Raw genomic sequence first — 18,244 nt, 5'->3', positions numbered from 1 at the left:
CCCCAAACTGTAGTTCAAAAGCAATTAAAAAGAAGGCAGCACTATATAAGAAAGTTAAGGGAAGTGGGAAAAGAAGCAGCTGAGGGGCCACTTAACCCTACAAGTACCCTGGGAGAGATCACATGGGTGATAACGAACAACCTTCTTCTGTGGAAGCAGAAAACTCACCAAGAGGAAAGGAACCTAAATTGCACTAGGAGAAATTTAGTTTTATTCTTGGGGGGAAAAAAGAGAAAAGAAAAGATTTTGAGATGCTGGATTGCCATTTCCAATGGAAGAGGACTTCTGTTTTTGGGAAGCATTATAAAATAACCAACAGCTTTCTGATTTTAGTTTTTATACAGCTTAGTGTAGAGAAGTTGTGAATATGTAGAGATTAAACAAAAGGATGTTTAATTATTTCATTGCTATTATAGCCTAGTGTATTTAAAAATGTCTAAGGTGTATTAAGACATGGTCCTTGCCCTCTGAGAGCTTTTAAGTATTTTAATTACACAATATTAATTAAATAAGACTAATGTTTAATTGAAATTAATTATAAAAGGCAAGAGTGCATAAGAAAAGTGAACATGGATGGTATAAAACTTGAAGAGGCACAATGTTTAATCTATTTTAAACAAAGGGAAAATGGCTTAGAAAGAATTATAGGCCACTGCTAAAAATGAAATTATTTCTAATATTTACGTTTGGTTCATGAAGCAGCAGAATCTTTTTCCTCACATTTGTTGCTCAATATATTCTGTTTATCTGCATTGATGCTACCTTTTGCAAACATCTGCTATGAAAACACAAAGACCGTGTGTGTTCAGCCAATTTTGGCCCATAGAACAACATGTGCACAGAGGTATCTAATTCTCTGTTATATAGCAGCTTTTCCATAGGCAGCATTCTCTCTGTTGTAGGTATGACTGTAAGCATTCTCCTGCTGGCAGAAAATAGGAATCGCCAATTACCACATGACGAAGGACCAAATATTAATAGTTTTAGAGAGGATACATGCTTGTGATGTTCATCACTATCCAGAACTGCCTAAAATTCACCAAATCTTACTTAGGTATTCATTAAGAGGTCAAGCTCTTAAGTCAGTCTGACTGGATTCAAATTCTGGCTCTCTCACTTATTTACTGTGTAATCCATGATAATGCACTTGCTTTTATAAGACTCACTTTCCTCATCTATAAAACGGGGGATGATAATTGTTATGGGATTGAATTAGTTTCTACATGGAGCCTGCTCAGCACAGCTCCTGGCACTTAGTGTCTTCTAAAGGTTAGCTATTATTAAGTGTGAAATAGAACAAAATGAATATTATATACCATATTAGTCAGCTAGGGCTGCCATAACAAATACCACAGATTGGGTGGCCTAAACAACAGCAAGTTTGGTTTCTTCTGAGGCCTCTCTCCTTGGCTCGCAGGTGGCCATCTTCTATGTCCTCACGTGGCCTTCCTTGCGTGTGCTTTGTGTGCACAAACACCCCTGCTGTCTCTCTGTGTATCCAAATCTCCTCTTCTTATCAGGACAATGGTCAGATTGGATTAGGGCCCACCCTACGGCCTCATTTTAACTTAATCCTTTAAAGGCCCTATCTCCAAGTACCCTCACTTTCTGAGGTACTGGGTGTTAGGGCTTCAATATGTGAATTGGGTGGGACACAATTCAGCCCATACCATACACCTTTTCTCATTCCAAGCAAAAGCACTCCACACAATTAAAAAATCGGAAATAATTTTGGGGAAGAGCTTCAGTTCTCTTGTTATACTTCACAGCTTTCTAATATACAGGGAACCTATTTAAGCTCATTAACCTTTGGAAGGACACATAGACAAATGGATAAACAGATACAGAGAGACATATGTACACATACATACTATATCTAGTGTACAGAGGCCAATCACACTTTGTAGAACAGCTCTCTGAATGTATAATCATTCTGCTAAAAAAGCATCATCATCAATAAAAATAAATAATTTACCTAAAGTGTGCAAAGCAGTTACTGTTATCAAAGCACAAGAATTACATTGCACAAGCAATTATTTTCTCCTCAGATCAAAAGTTCATTGAAGAAAACATGATAGGTTAGTAAAAATTTACAAACAGTTCAGCATAAATACTGAATCCAGAAAGCTTTTACTATCTTTGATTGATGCTGTTAAAATTTATTTATGTTTTCCACACTGTATTGATATGTAACTGTGGTTGCAACTACAACAGCACATGCAGTTAATGAAGTAATCATAGTATCTGAATTATGGTGACCACAGTAAAAAAATTACTCTAAAAGTCACTAGTTATGTGACTATTATTCAGAGATACAGACCCACAAATCATTTCATACATGCATATAAACTAGATACTTATTCAAGTTGTATTCATAACTTGACCACTGACAGGAAATACCTTGGCCAGTATAGACTCCACAAAAGATTGTACGCATAGCTATCTGCCCGAAAAACTCTATGGGCCTAGGCCAGACTCTAACCAGTCTCCAGGAATTTGGGGATGGAGGCAATGTCTTCCTTTAAAATTGATGCACAAACTTAGAGAAATACATATAACATATAATATGTAGCTCACATAAGAAAATATGTGAAAGGGCTTTAAACACTATAAAGCACTTTATAAATCTAAGGGGGCATTTTTAAGATGATCCTATTCTGCCCTTATCCCATTCAAAGGAGCTAATATTGGCTCAACCAAACAGTCCTTTCCTAACAGATAAACAGACCTTTAAAAAACTTGATTAACTAAAATGGGAAATGGAATCATATATGTGAGAAAAAGGCCAAAATTTGATATACAGTAAATTAAGGTAACTTTTTAATATTGATCATAATCGGTTTCCCCTTTTTCTCCTGCTGACAAGGCTACACGGATCAAGAAAGCATTGCCTCATAAGAAAAATCCCTGCGTCATGCCACCATAAGTTTTATAATGGCAACACCAAATTTTACAGAGCTTTCAGAGGATGCACAATGTAGAGATTATATTACGTAACAACAAAAACAAACACCAAAAAACACTTATCATATAATTACCTCATGCTATATATCCAGTCAAAATTTTTGCCACAGTTGAAAAGTAAAATAAACCAATCCAATATGAAATAATAACTATACTAGTTTTAAGTGTCTTATATCAAGCATCAGATTCTACCTGATTGCATATACAGATAAACATCCTCAATAGAAATTTTTAATATGATTACAACCAAAGTACACGGCTAATGAACTTGCAATGCAGAATCCTACATGAAATGTACATCTTTTTATTTCCAGTATCAGGATGTATTATAAAACCTCACTACCCCATACTCATAAGTCTTAATACAATCAATTTATAAAATATATGTCTAAACATAATGCCAATATTCATGCTGTCTTTTAGACATTTCCAAATGCCCAAGGTAAAATGACTTTTTTAATATTTCATCATCTACATTATTTTAGTATTCCTTAAAAAATGAATTTAATCTGCCTTGATCAGATAACGTAATTTTATGGCAATGCACTGAAAAGGAAGACACAGATAAGAAATTGTTCTAAAAATGAATGGAGATTTAAATAATAAAACCTTTCAAAAGATATGCAGATACTTCTATCCAAAACAAGTATAATACCTAAGTTAGCTTACAGTGTTAAAAAATTAGGAAATGGGAAAGTAGCTCCTCACTGCACATAATGAATGTGAAATTAGAAACGACTGAAATTGGTACTTTAATAGTGTTTGTGCTATTCTTAAAAGATCACTTATAATATACCATCATTAAATAGTCTCAGGTCTTATTTTCATCTGATTACCAAATAAGTTTTTCTACTAAAGTATATATATACTAGTTAAAAATAAAGGCATTATTTTTATTCTGATTGAATTTAGATTTTTAACAAAATTGTCACCACCATAAAACTAAATATTTTACAGTAGCAACTATCCTACGATTTCCAAATACATAAGAAAAAAAACAATCAAATTGGAGTGCAAGTGCAGGACAGTGATGTTTGATCATCATGAAGCAGCTACTTCAAACTCCAATAATCAATGTTTTGTCTCCCCCTTCTGGACTACACAATTATAAAAAGAAAAACAATGGCAAAAAAAGATTTAATCTGTTTTTTTCCTCACAGGATATATTCAAATAATTGGCCTGACACAAGTATAACATTACATGAGGTAATCATTAAGATACTATTTTACTAATAAACTAATAAAACTTCAATTTAATAATGCAATAGCAGCTTAACAGCTCACAAATACATACTGCCATGCTTTGTGGTATTTTATGGATATTACTATTACTAGGTGGCTTATAGTAAAGAACACATCAATAACATTTTGAATTTATTACTTTGGGCTTGGCCATAAGTTTATCCTTCTAACAGGAACTTACTCCAGTATTACCTTCTTCACCAGCTCAGGAGAACATTCATTTGGCTCTGTTTCGAGAAAAAGGTTCTACAATAGTCATCCAATTAGTGCCTACAATTCCCACATCTCAATTAGGGCAAAGAAGCATACATTTGTACCCAACCTTCACTATGATGGGGTTGTCCTTTTGACTGAGATTATTTAGAAACATTGCAAAAGTTACAAATGTGACCTCGTAATTATGTAAAATGGCTTATCTGGTAAACAATACTACAGGCCACCAAAATGATTAGCTTTTCTCTATCCAGGTCCACTGAGTCACCTGGCTATAAACATGGCCTTCATTACCTAGTAAAGATATTCAGGCTTCAGTTTATAAACTGGCAAAGGTTATTACAATGATAACCAACATATTCTCAGCAGCAATGTGCCGAGAGTATATTCCAAATTGTAAAAGTAGTAGTTTGAAACAGAGAACCAAATCACTGTTAATGGTACAGGACCTAAAGAAATGTTCTTGCATTTTATTTCTTCTTTTGTGATTTTAGTAATTTCTCCTTGATTAACATGTCTGACTGAAAGTTACTCCAAATTTGGTCTTACCCTGACTTCTCTACAAATGCTCAAGTCATTTTACTTACCCATGCTTGAAATTTCAGTCCTTATTGATTCACTCATCTCCTCTGCTTTTTTTTTTTTTTTAATTATTTGCTGAGGCTGATATATTCTATTTCCACCATCTCTCTCTCATCCACACCCTCCACTTAGTTCCCACTAACCGTACTCCAGTTCAGGGTCTTTCTAACTACTGCAACAAGCCCCAGCTTGATCTCCCTGCGTCTCCAACCTCTCCAATTTCCACTGCTACATTAATCTTCCCCAAATACACCTCGGATTTTGTCATTCCATGGCTCAAAACCTTCCAGAGCTCTTCACTGACTATTAAAGTAACTCCTCAGCGTATCTCTCCTTAAAATTACCTCAACCTACCTTTCTAAATTTATGACCTACTGATTATGCTTAACATATGTGTTTAGTCATGTTAACTAGCTCTTGGGGTTGGTTATTAAATACCTCCATCTTTTCCCTTGTTCACCCCACTCTGTCCACAGTGGCCTCTGTGCTATTCTTCAAACTCCAAGCATACTCCTGCATCAAAGCCTTTGCACTTGATGTTCTCTCTGCCTATAAAATTGTTCCCTCAATATTTGCATGATTCTTCCCATTTTCATTCAGGTCTCTGTTCAAATGTCATTTGTTCAAAGAGCTTACCTATCTAAAATAGCACAGCCCTGATCATTCTCTGCTTTCTCATCTTGTTTTTTTTTTTTTCTTCATATCATTTACCACTACCTGCCTTTATATTTGAAATGTGCCTTAGTGTCTGTTTCCCCAACTAGAATGTAAGCTCCATGAGGACTTCATCTGTGTGGTTCATCATTCTAAGCACCGTGCTGGCACATAATAGGTACCCAATAGCTTTTTGTTCAAAAAGAAATGAAACTGTGTCTAGAGAGGTTTATGATGTCACAGGGAATGAATGAGTGGCAAACTAGAGATACAAACTCAGGTCTTTCTGATGCACAAACACTCTCCCAAAAAGCCCCTGCTGCTGTCCTAGGCACTCAACTATTTTTGTTAATAAATTACCTTATACTGAACATTGTAAGGTCTGGTCACCATAATTTTATATTCCAGTTGTCATATATAATGATGTCAATTCTTTCATTTTTCACAGAAGAATGCTTATTTTTCCAACTATGGATAAATTATTCCCGGCTTGCAATGAAACCAAATCAATCATTTTAGCTGTTTTATAAATCTGTTTTATGCAATGTGTTTCTAAATAATAAAAACAATTTATTTTGGTTCACAAAGTTCTACAAGACTAATTTAGAACTAGAATTCATTGAAAAAGTTATTCAGTTCTTTCTATCTCTACCCTACTCTATCTCTACCCAACCCTACTCCAAATTTTCTTTGCTATTTTCAGATATCTACAGGAAGAAATTTTATCATTTTCCTTCATAGACACTATCGATACCAAATCCTCAACTATTTTATTAAATCTTTAAAATAACCTTGTCAGTATTAACTTGAGACCACAGATGAATTTTTTAATTTTTTTCTCAAACCCAGCAATAATCCACACCACATAACACATAGCTTCCAATAAAAAGGCAAAGCATTTGCCTTCCAACATCCAGCTGAATACATCCCACCATTCTTGACCCAGAACAAATCTTATTTCTCCCTCTAAATCTTCAAACAGCACACATCTTGAATACGTACCAAAAAAAAAAAAAAAGACAGCTCAGTCTTATCTCATTTTACCGGGTAGTCTATGTTTTATGTGTTTCATACCAAGCATTTCGTAGATCTCAATACATTTAACAAAAATGTAATTCGAACCTACTATTGGCAAGGCTCTTTATATGTTAAACATATTCGATATAAACAATACACTTGAAAACTATCCTGAATTTAGTATTGTTATCTTTATTTTATCAATAGGGAGAAAGGCAAAGTATATTACCCAAGATCACACAGACAGTATGTACCAGATTCAGAATCCGAACCCAGGTCTGTTTGCCTCTGAACCTATGACCTCTATTAAAATTGGCATTCCTTTATGGAGTCTATACTGTAGACAATAAAAAGACAGATCCATAGGATGATAGAGAGTATTATTCAAGGATATAAATTAGTATAAAGTAAAATAGGAGTATTATAAAAGAAGCCCTTAAGGAATATATAATGTAATAAGAACTATAACATAAAGGAGAGAGTGATTCCATAAGAGAGTTAAAAATAAGGTGCTATAGGAATTCAGAAAAATTACTAGGTGGAAATAGGGGTGTGGGGGTGGGAATCAGGATCAAGATAGGCTCCATAGAAGAACGTTGACTGGCAGAACGTTGACAAAGGAAGGAAAAAAATCTATACAAAAAAAATCCAATGAGCCAAGTCAGAAGCAATATTGCCTTAGGCTGAGGGGGTGATTACATTCAGAAAACAGGCAGTTTTCTAGGCTGATTTTTAAAGTAAAATTTATAAAGAAGAATAGTGAAAAATAAGGCTGATGGTAGTGCAAACTCAGGAGGTCCTCAAATGTCTCCACTTCTGATCCTAATTAACATCAAACAGATAAAGAAAAAACAGGGCCATGCAGATCTAGTTCATTACATACTCCATCTTTCCAATTTCAATCTGGCTTTTATATCACTCATTTTTTTAACCAATGTATGTAATCTCTAGGCAACCACAGTACTTAAAGTGGTTATTCTAGAATTTCTTCTCTCTGGAACACCTCTATGAAATTCCTACCTGCTCTTTCTATCAATGAACAAACACCTCCCATCTTTTGAAGATTAAGGAGACAATGACTCATAAATCCTTTTGTACCTGCTTTCACTAGTGATTTTATATATTGTTTTCTCATTCCTCCCTATAGCAGCAGTAAAAGACAACAATCTTCTTCCTTAAAGCAACCCTCCTACCTGAACTGTTGAACTAACCCCTCATCATTTCCTCTAGAGGCTGATTCCCATATATGAGGGTACTTTAAAAAGTTAGTGGAAAAATGGAATTGAAAGATAATACGAATCTCTTCATGAACTTTTTGAGGTGCTCTCATAATTGCCTCCCTTCACAGCAGGATTTGCAAACTCAAATATGAGAAATAGGTCACAGATAAGACAATGGGTACAAGATATTTTATATTGTGGATCAATCATAACACCTACCTCATTATACTGTCTTTCAAAATACTCTGGGAACCATATATACGAACCATTTATAGCTTGCTGGCCTACTACTTTGCATCTTCAAGCTCTATCTTTATTCTGTTTACCTGTCTTCTCCATTAGACCTTCTGCCTTCTGGCAGGCAGAAGCTGTGTTCATTGAGGGAAGAGAACATATAAATGATTTATTATAATATGTTAAATATTATAATAGAGCTATATACAAGGTGCTGTGGAAAGGAAGGACTTACCTAGGATAGCTTCTCCTAAGTTGACATGAAGCTTAATCTTGATGGATATTTTGGAGCTTGCTAGACACACTAAAGAAGAAAAGGGCATTCCAACTCAAAGAAATAGAATATACTTGATTTAGAGGTATTAGAGAATAGGGTGTTAAGGAATTGCCAAGTGTTCCTTTATGAAGAAAGGACAGCAGGAGATGAAATTGGAAAAGGATGCAGAGAGAGATCACAAAGGGCAATAGAGAGCTATTTGAAGATTTTGAGGAGGGAAATACACTAGTCCCCTCTGGTCTGCAGGGATAGTTCCAAGAGTCCCAGTGGATGCCTGAAACCGCAGATAGTACTGAACCCTATGTATACTACATTTTTGCCTATACATATGTACCTATGATAAAAGTTTAATTTATAAATTAAGGACAGTAAGAAATTAACAATAATTAATAATAAAATAGAACAATTATAACAGTATAAGGTAATAAAAGTTATGCAAATATGCTCTGTCTCTTAAAATACCTTATTGTACTGAACCAGAGGTAACTAAAACTGCAGAAAGTGAAACCACAGATAAAGGGGGATTACTGTAGCATGATCTCTGGTAACAGTGTAGAACATGCATGGATGGGTTGAGAGACTGAAGACAAGGAGACTGTTTAGGAGGCTACTGCTATCACAGTTGCGTTAAATGATGAGTTTGAACTAAGGAAGTAACAGTTTAGGTAATTAGGGGAAAGAATTAAGAGTTACTTAGGAGAAATAATCAACAGAATTTAATAACTGATTGGATGTAGAAGAATGTGTAATATTTTCTTGGCTTCTGGCATAGTCCATTGGTTTGTTACGGTGTCAAGGCTAGAAATACTGGCTTCAGTCCATATTAAAATAAGCTTAAGATCCCTTTATCTCCTCAAACTCCCTTATTTAACCCCACCCTTCCTACACCTAGCCCCCAGTTTAATATAGGTCCTCACAGACTCACTCAAGTCTTCTAGGTAGCTTCCCAAACAAGTCTTCTCTATCCTAATCCAGTACTTCTCAAAGTGTGCTCCTCAGACTACCTTAACAGAATTTCCTTGTAGTGCTCGTTAAAAATGCAAATTTCTTGGTCAAGTACCAAACCTAGTAAATCACAATCCTGGGGGGGTGGGGGTGAGGATTTGCATTTTGATGCACTTTCTAGTTGAGAACAATTAGCCTAATCCAGCCTATCAACCTTATTTTTCTTAAACACTGCTTTCATCGTGTCACTTCCTTGCTCAAACTAATGTCTAATCTTCTGCCTGGACTTCAAGACCCTCTTTCAACTTGATTATTTTATCTTTCCAAAATACATTCTTTGTTCCAACAAAGTCAACCTCATCTCTTACTTCCCGCTTCTCCAACCCCCTACACAGAGTTTGGTTCTCTCTCCAGGCCTTTATGTTTAATATTACTTCCAGAACCTCATAACTTCTCCATAGTCTCTTCTCCCTAGTCAATCCCCAGCCATCATAACTATCTCTGAAAGTCCAGCTTAAGCCCAGAAATTTACATGGCCTTTGATTACTTCAACTCCACTTCTCTCTCCTACTTATGAATTCCTATCACACTTATAGTCAGCATGCACAATTTAAGGTTTGATTATTTTAACATATATCAACTACAAGTTCTTATCTCTTTCTTGTTTTCCAGTCATCAGCTCACCTAGCACAGTTCTTGGCACATAAGCACTAAATGAATATTTGCTTATTTTTGAGATTACCCTGAAAGGTTGAAAGCTTTTTCCCCCTAGATATCACATGAATTAAAAAAGAAAGAAAGAAAGAAATCAATTTTTAAAAGCAAAACAAATATTAAATACATTCACTATTCTAGATACATCGGTACTCAATGATGTTAAAAATGTTTCCTACCCTGTTTTCTAAATAAAGAATGTTTACTCACGAAGGCAACATAATTACAAATAGCTCTCAATCACAATACAAGCCACTTTTGGCATGTTATATAATACTGTATCATGTAATTATAAGCACTGAAATACAGTTCCTTGAATATAAAACCTTTAAATAACAGCAACGGAAAGAGCCTTAAATAATAATTTAAGCCAATCACTTAAATTTATCCATTTAATAATTGAACCCCTGAGAAATTATTTGACTTGCACAAAGTCGCAGAGCCGATTAGTAGCACCCAACAAAGACAATCACCCAGGCTGCCTGACTGCACGGCAAGGACTGTTGTCATTACACTATGTGCTTAGTGATACTAAAATCAAAGTGAGATATCTTAAAAAGAATTCCTGTTAGCAAAAACAAACATTTTAAGAATCTCTCTCTGCCATCCTGAGAAATTGAGGTAAAGCATACAATTTCATCAGAACCATAAAGACAGACTCCAGCATAATTCAGGAAAAAAAAAAAAGTAAAAACATCTAAGACAAAATATACAAGCATATTCTAGTTCTAATACATTTCCCCAAACCACAAGAAAAATACTTACCAGAACTAAATTCTAATCACCTAATCTTAATATTAGTCTCACTGCTTTGGCAAAATATACACGAGAAGAAGAACCAAACATAGAAAATACTACAAGCAAAAATCACAATTCCCCAAAGCACAAATTGATATCTAAGGTTAAAACACATCTTTTGTACTTACCGTAACTTTACTTCCAACTATCTGCATGCAGTGGTCGCGAAGAGTGGTTATGGTGTAAAAAAAAAAAAAAAAACATCAACAATATTAGTAATCAGAAGCTTTTCATAGAAGTTAAGTGTTTAGTAAATTAGTAAATAGCTAACCCTATTTATACTTTTAATACTTTAGATCTACAGGCTAAAACAAATATATCAATATTAATTTCCACCATATTTCAAAAATGTGTAAATACTACAGAATAAGGATCCCCAAATAAAGGATAATTATTATTTGAGGATTTTTTTAAATGTACAGTAATGGGTTTTTCATATAGTGCAATCTAAATATCAAGTAGTGTGAGATTAAGTGTAATCAGGCATCAGATATTTTACTAGCTCACAGCCCCTGAAAAAAATTACCAATAGAAAATTGAGTTTTTTCCAAATATTGTTTTTTTTTCTTTTCCTCTTATGGAAAGCATACTATTAAGGTAGAAATAAGGTATTTTAGAATATATCTTATACGATGCATTTAAAGTCAGGTATTAAGCTCAGAAGTGAACTTCAGGTTGAAAATGAATGTTTTTCATCATTATGAATTTACGGTCTATAATATTGTTTTATATTATACTTGAAAATTACAAAGAAGATAGATTATTTATTACTCTAGTTTTCTAGGTCACCCTAGTATTTCTGTTATAAGATCAGAGTTTTCTATATAATGTGAAGACAAAGAAGCAGTTTAGACCTAAAAGCACATATTCATAAAGAGTAAACAGTTCAAAAATTGCAACTCCTTGAACTTTCCTAATGGATAAGAGATAAGAGAATTTCTGAGAGGCAGAATTGTTTTTAAGAAAGCAAGAAGTAAACTCATAGTCTTAAACATAATTTTATGCCAAATCCCAAAATAAATCAAATCATCGTTATCAGATTCCCATACACGAATAGCAAGCAGTGTCCAAAAAAGAGCTATTCCACAATCTAAAACCATTAATCTGATAGCAGTTATTATCAAAATATGTTCTATTTTTCAGCTACCGCTTTAAAAATAAAAATCAAATTTAACTGAAACCCCAGTAAGAATCCTACGTTGAACATGATATCACAAGATATAAAAAGATAATGAGAGATTCCAAGTTATTTCAGAGGAATCCATGAATCTCCAAATAGAGAAGCAGCTTTCTTAAATATTCATTCGACAGAGTATTTACAGGCAGTGATTATTTACTTGAATAAAAACCTCTTTGGTGCCATTAACATCTTCTAAATTGAAAGATATGCTACTGACCTAAATTATTTCCTCCCACCAAAAAGACAGAGGTGGTATTTGTCCCTTGTTTACTTAGCACAGACATGAGACTAAAAAAAGAATGTGAGCCTGTCTTAAAAATTAAGGCGGGTCTATACTCAGTGAAACCACCAGAGTATGTCCCATTTGATGATTCGTTTGAATTGCAAAATGACTGCATTTAGCTAAAGCACATACAGCAATAGATTAAATTGATTAGCCAAGGGAAGTTAAGAAAAACTAGTTTGGTCATGTCTGGGTTTAACTGTTCCATCATATCCAGACCATACGTGGAAAAGACCTGAGGAAAAAGTATCTGATAATGGCAAAGGAAAACCATAATACATGTATACACACACACACACATAGATATACTGCAACTTTTAACTATTTGTTATACAGGTCAGTCTAACAAATCAGTAGATGTAGTTGATATCACTATTTTAAATTGTTTCCTATTGCGATTTTTTAAAATCAATGATTTTTTAAAATCAATGATATCAATGATATGTCCTCAAATATATAATTTTACATATTTTCATGCTTAGTTTTCCATTTCTGCTGTTTTAAGGTTATTTGTGGCCAAATTATCTACATGTGCCAATTACACTGGGTCAGGTCCATAACCACACTTCCTACAATGACCAGGGGAGATAAAATGCAGAGAGGAGGTTCTTTTCCAGCCCTCCATTGAAGTTCATCATCACTGACAGAGTTACTCAAGTTACTTTTTCCTTGAACATTCATACAACTTAACATTCTCTATTATGGGACTTTAAATAAAGAAGAAAAATCTAAGCAATAGTTTTCATCATTATCTTGTGATTTCCTTTATAGTCTCTTATTCCATGCTAATTTTAGCAAAGTTAGTTACACAACAAAAGGCTCTTGTTTGACCACAATCTGTGTATACCTTCCTCTTACTTTAATGTCCTTACCACAATCACAAGATTATGATGGACATTTCTTATTGAGCTCACATTTGGTTTGGTTTTAGATCCCATACAAAATGACTAACGGAGGTGTTAAAGGAGAAAATGTACAATTTATGTTTAAATTTAACTAATTCTCACACTTCCATCTTTTGAATAAAGCAACTCAAGTGAGATCATCTAACATTTACCCAAATTTTTCTATTTTCATCTGAAAAATAAGTATATAACTTAAAGTGTGCATTTCTTTGGTCACTTGAAGAAGGAACAAAATGAGAATAAATGAAAATAAGTTACACATAGAGATCGAGTAATAATCAAAAGGTCAAGGAATAAGAGCTTCATAAAATCTTCATTATATTCAGTCCCTCTTACACAAACAACAACAAGTGAGCCAGAGACACTAACAAAATCTTATCATTAAAACCACCACGATTATTCATATATTATTATCTGTACTTTGCACTCAGATTCAGTTATATAGATTTACTAGAGTATTTGCCTTTAGGTATTTGAAAAATAACACTGAATGAACACCCTGCATTTCCTAAAGCACTTTACAGTGAACAATAACTTGAGTGCAAAAATGAGAAGAGATTCATCAGAATTTCAAAGTAAAACCCTATGCATCACCTAATTCTATTGAAAACGATGCTCATGGCAAATTTCACTTATCACTTGAAACATATTTCTGCCCTTGGATACCAGAAGCAAATTAAAAAACATGCTGTTGCTCTGCTCTGGCAGAGCTGCAATGCGTTATGTTTAAATAGTTCAGCATTCAGATTTAGCTTGCTTAAAGTACAATATGGAATCAATACAATCGTAGAATTTGGGGCAAATGCATTAGTAATTGCCACTGGAATTACTGTACTGAAATGGTGTTAATAGGATAGCCAAATAACTTTAGAATATATTTTTCCAATGAAGAACTGTTTTCTTCTTCACTGGTCACCTTTTTAAAATTGAAATATATATGTTTTAAATGTTTGTGTGTGTATACACACACATATATATACACACACACATAAAATTACTATATATATTTATACACACACATATATACACACATACATCGATTTTACAAACACTAGATATGAAAAGCTTTTTCTTTATAGAAATATAAAAGATGCATTTCACCACTTCAAAAATGCATTTTTTCTTACAAAAAAAAAGGTCAAACCTGAAGGTTATTTTTGGAAGCACTTAGAAAGTGAAAAAAGCAAAATGCTCTGTTAAAACACTAAGTTTTTCCTATTGATAACAAGTCCTTTTAATGAACCCTACTTTCAAGTCTTGAGACTCACAGATTTGATTACAGCCCCTATTAAGTACTCTCCTTTAAATTAAATAAAGCTATACAGTAACAATTATGAGGCAGCTTGCATGGTTTGCATCACATAAAATAATGAAAAAAACCAACAAAACCACCTTTTAAAAAATATTGCTACAAAATCATTCAAGAGAACACCAGACATTTGGCTTTAATGTAAACTTAATTAAAGCTGTGACTATGCTTTATTTGTGTCTTCTCCCTCAAAATCCAAAATTTTTAGCTAACAAACTGTATAGAAAGTGCAATACTTGCAAAATGCTGTCAAGTTTTAGTAAATGCACAAAACTACCCCCAAACTCACTGATTTGCCTAAGAGTCTTCCATCCTTACTCTGTTTATAATAATAGAAGTGTCTCATTTCTAGTGATGAACAGTTTTGAAATATATGCTAAATCTGTAAAAATACATACATACATTTTTTTGAATAGTCTATGTGAGTACACTGAGGTAAGAGTTTGAAGATCTGAGGTTTGTTTATTTTCAAGCCGATAACACAAAGCTCATTCTGTTGGTGCTGGGAAAGTCTCCCTACTTACAGATTTGGCAGTAGCAGAAATATACTGGACAACCATCTCACGCTTGGTGTTAAAATCTTTGTTTCGTAAAGGAGCTTTTTTTTCTTCATTAAGGTTCATGTCCTCCTGTTAGAAAGAATATTTACTGTGAGCATTGATAAATTCCTGCTTAAGAGTTTTAAAAGTGATTAATAAATATTAATAATTTCTGTCTTAAAATACTAAGTCATGCTATGACTAACAAGAATAATCCTTTTTTTGGATACTTCACTATAATTTCTCACTCTAGATACCATAATCTTGTGTGAGTTTTACTGTTCATATCTGCCCTTGGTTCATGGTTCATACATAATCTCTACCTAGCCAACTAATGAGTAGAAAGAAAAATTTTTTTTTCCTTTCCCGATTTTTTTAAAATTTTAATTTATCAATATACAATGTAGTTGATTTTCATGTCCCCTTACCAATTCCTCCTTCCCTCCCTCCCCCCAATCAACATCATATCTGTTCACTTGTTCACAAGTTCAAGGAATTGTTGTGATTGTTGTGTTCTCTTTTTGTCCCCCATTCCTTTTATTTGCTCGTATATTCATTTATTTTTAAAGAAAAATATTTTAAAGTATTCCACAGAATAAGTTGGCAGCTTATAGCAAAGATATACATTATATAGCCCTAGCAAAGCTATTTATTTACCTTGATAGCAAAAACAAACATACACACCCACACACAAATTACTATTTGGCATATGCTCCCTTAGGATCACTATTATCCAGGAAAGCTAACATGATTTGCAAATTAATAGGGAATATATATACCTACAATACATCACTGAAGAAAAATTCACCAAAAGTTGCTGGATTTGAGAAAGAAAAAAAAAGCAGAAATATACTTTTGTTATGGGATAACAAAAATCACTCATTAGAGGGAAAAACATTCAGTTATAAGAACACATTATTTTGAGGTTCAATAAGCTTTGATTTGGTTTGGAATCTGCCTATATTTTGAGATACACACACATATAATACTTTGATTAGACAAATTATTCTTCTTCATTTTGAAATTCACATTAACGTTTGCAACACAGAAAGACACCCTTGAGGAAATCACAAAACCAAGTTGGAAATGACTGTGCTTCAAAATGCAAAGCAAGTGAAAAGTCAACCCAGAGAATGGGTGAAAATGTTTACAAATCATATGTCTGATAAGGGATGTGCACCCAGATATATAAAGAACTCTAACAACTCATCAATAAAAAGACAACTCAACTACAAATGTGCAAAAGATTTGAATAAACATTTCTATAAAGAATATATGCTAATGGCCAATAACCACATGAGAAATGCTCAACGTCATTATTCATCATGGAAATGCAAATCAGAACCACAATGAGATACCACTTATCTTCACTAGGATGGCTAAAATTTAAAAAGATGACAATAACAAATGTTGGCAAAGATGTGGAGACATTAGAACCCTCATACATTCTGGTGGGAATGTGAAATGAAGCAGTCACTTTGGAAAACACTCTGGCAGTTCCTCAGAAAGCTAAACATAGAGTTATTTACCATATGACCCAGCTTATATACCCATGAGAAACGAAAACATATGTGTCTACACAAAAACTTGTATTCCAATGTTCACAACAGCATTATTCCTAATAACCAGAAAAACAATCCAAATGTCCATCAAGTGGTGACTAGACAAACAAAATGTGTTATATCCATACAATGGAATACTGAGGCATAAAAAGGAATAAATTAGTGACACATGCTATAACACAGATGAACCCTGAAATCACATTATACTAGTGAAAAAAGCCAGTCACAAAAGACCACATATTGTATGACTCCATTTCTTCCATTTATTTATTTTTATTTTTATTTATCAATATACAATGTAGTTGGTTTTTGTGTGTATGACTCCATTTCTATTAAATGTCCAGAACAGGCAAATCTATAAAGACAAAAAATAGACTAGTACTTGCCAGAGCCAGGGGATGGGGGCTAGGGTGCAGTGAGGAGTGAGGTATGCCTGCTTATAGGTCTGGTGTTTTTTCGGGGGGTCATATAAATGTTCTAAAATTGATTATTATGTTGGTTTCATGGCTCTTTGAATATACTAAAAAACACCAAATTGTACACTTTAAAAGGGTGAATTTTTAGAGTATGTAAATTGCATTTCAATTTTTAAAGAAAAAAAATCAATATCTTTATCCCTTTACTCTTTCAGTAATTCTGACTTCTACTTTTTTAATAAAATAAACTAATGGGCCAAGAACAATATTAAACTTATTTTAAAGACTCATATGTGAGAATGTTGGGGCAGGGGGAACAAAGAATCCCTGAAAAGTAATCAAACTACATCTATCTGTTGAACAGTAAATTCACTGACAGCAAAAATTTCAAGATCTATATTTGCACCCACTGCAGTAACTCTGATGATTTATTCAGACAGTACTTATAAATTTCGTGCATATATACATAACCTTTTCCTAATTACCTCGATCACTATCTCCACCCCTACCTTTTCTTATATCCTTATTTCTCATTCATGTATCTTGTTTGTTAATGACTGACTAGAAGGCAGAAGATATCTTTTTCCTCTTTCTGTCTCCAGCATTGTTGAATCAAGGTAGAATCATAGAAACTAGGATGGATAGCACTTTTAATGTAGTTCACAGATGCTCATCTATGTTCTGCATCTATGTTCAACTGACAGGGAACTCACTACGTCCTCAGGCAGCCCAGCCCATCTTAGAGGAGTTGAATTTTTGCCAAGTTCTTCCTTGGAGGACTGGACATGAAATACAAGAGTACTTCAAAATGTTAGTGGAAAAACAGAATTAAAAGAAAATACCAATCTTTCCATGAACTTTTTAAATTCCCCTTCTATGTACGACAAAATACTAATAGTGTGTTATGGTGGCAGGACTGTGTCTTTTTTTTTTATCTTCTCTACTTTTAAAATTTTGAATCACTTATTTATTGGACACATTACTATGTGCCAGGGATGATGCTAGACTGGCTAGAGGAGTGCAAATTTGAGAGACTGCTTTTACTCTCAAATTAAATGTTGTTTTTTATGAAGTACTCAGAACAATGCCTGATACTTAGTAAATGCTACATGTTTGCTAAATAAATAAAAATAAATAACTCATAGTCTAGAAAGAACAAATAATTATAATGGAGGCATGCATAGGCTGCT

General features: G+C 33.7%; 1 protein-coding gene across 2 annotated transcripts in view; it reads right to left on the bottom strand.

Moving 5' to 3' along the window:
- Positions 1–18,244, bottom strand: part of DIAPH2 (diaphanous related formin 2) — an 834,932-nt gene that overhangs the window by 739,439 nt on the left and 77,249 nt on the right. The window contains exons 4-5 of one of the 2 annotated variants that reach the window (XM_063083053.1): positions 15,062–15,166; positions 10,989–11,009 (exon numbers count right to left, since the gene is read on the bottom strand). In XM_063083053.1, coding sequence (XP_062939123.1) covers positions 10,989–11,009; positions 15,062–15,166 — 126 coding nt within the window. The remainder of the gene's footprint in view (positions 1–10,988; positions 11,010–15,061; positions 15,167–18,244) is intronic. The other variant, XM_063083052.1, reaches the window with a different exon arrangement.

Source organism: Cynocephalus volans, chromosome X (assembly GCF_027409185.1).
Source record: "Cynocephalus volans isolate mCynVol1 chromosome X, mCynVol1.pri, whole genome shotgun sequence".
Taxonomy (NCBI): domain Eukaryota; kingdom Metazoa; phylum Chordata; class Mammalia; order Dermoptera; family Cynocephalidae; genus Cynocephalus; species Cynocephalus volans.
The sequence above is the reverse complement of the archived record's forward strand: the minus strand, read 5'-3'. Positions and strand labels throughout refer to the sequence as shown.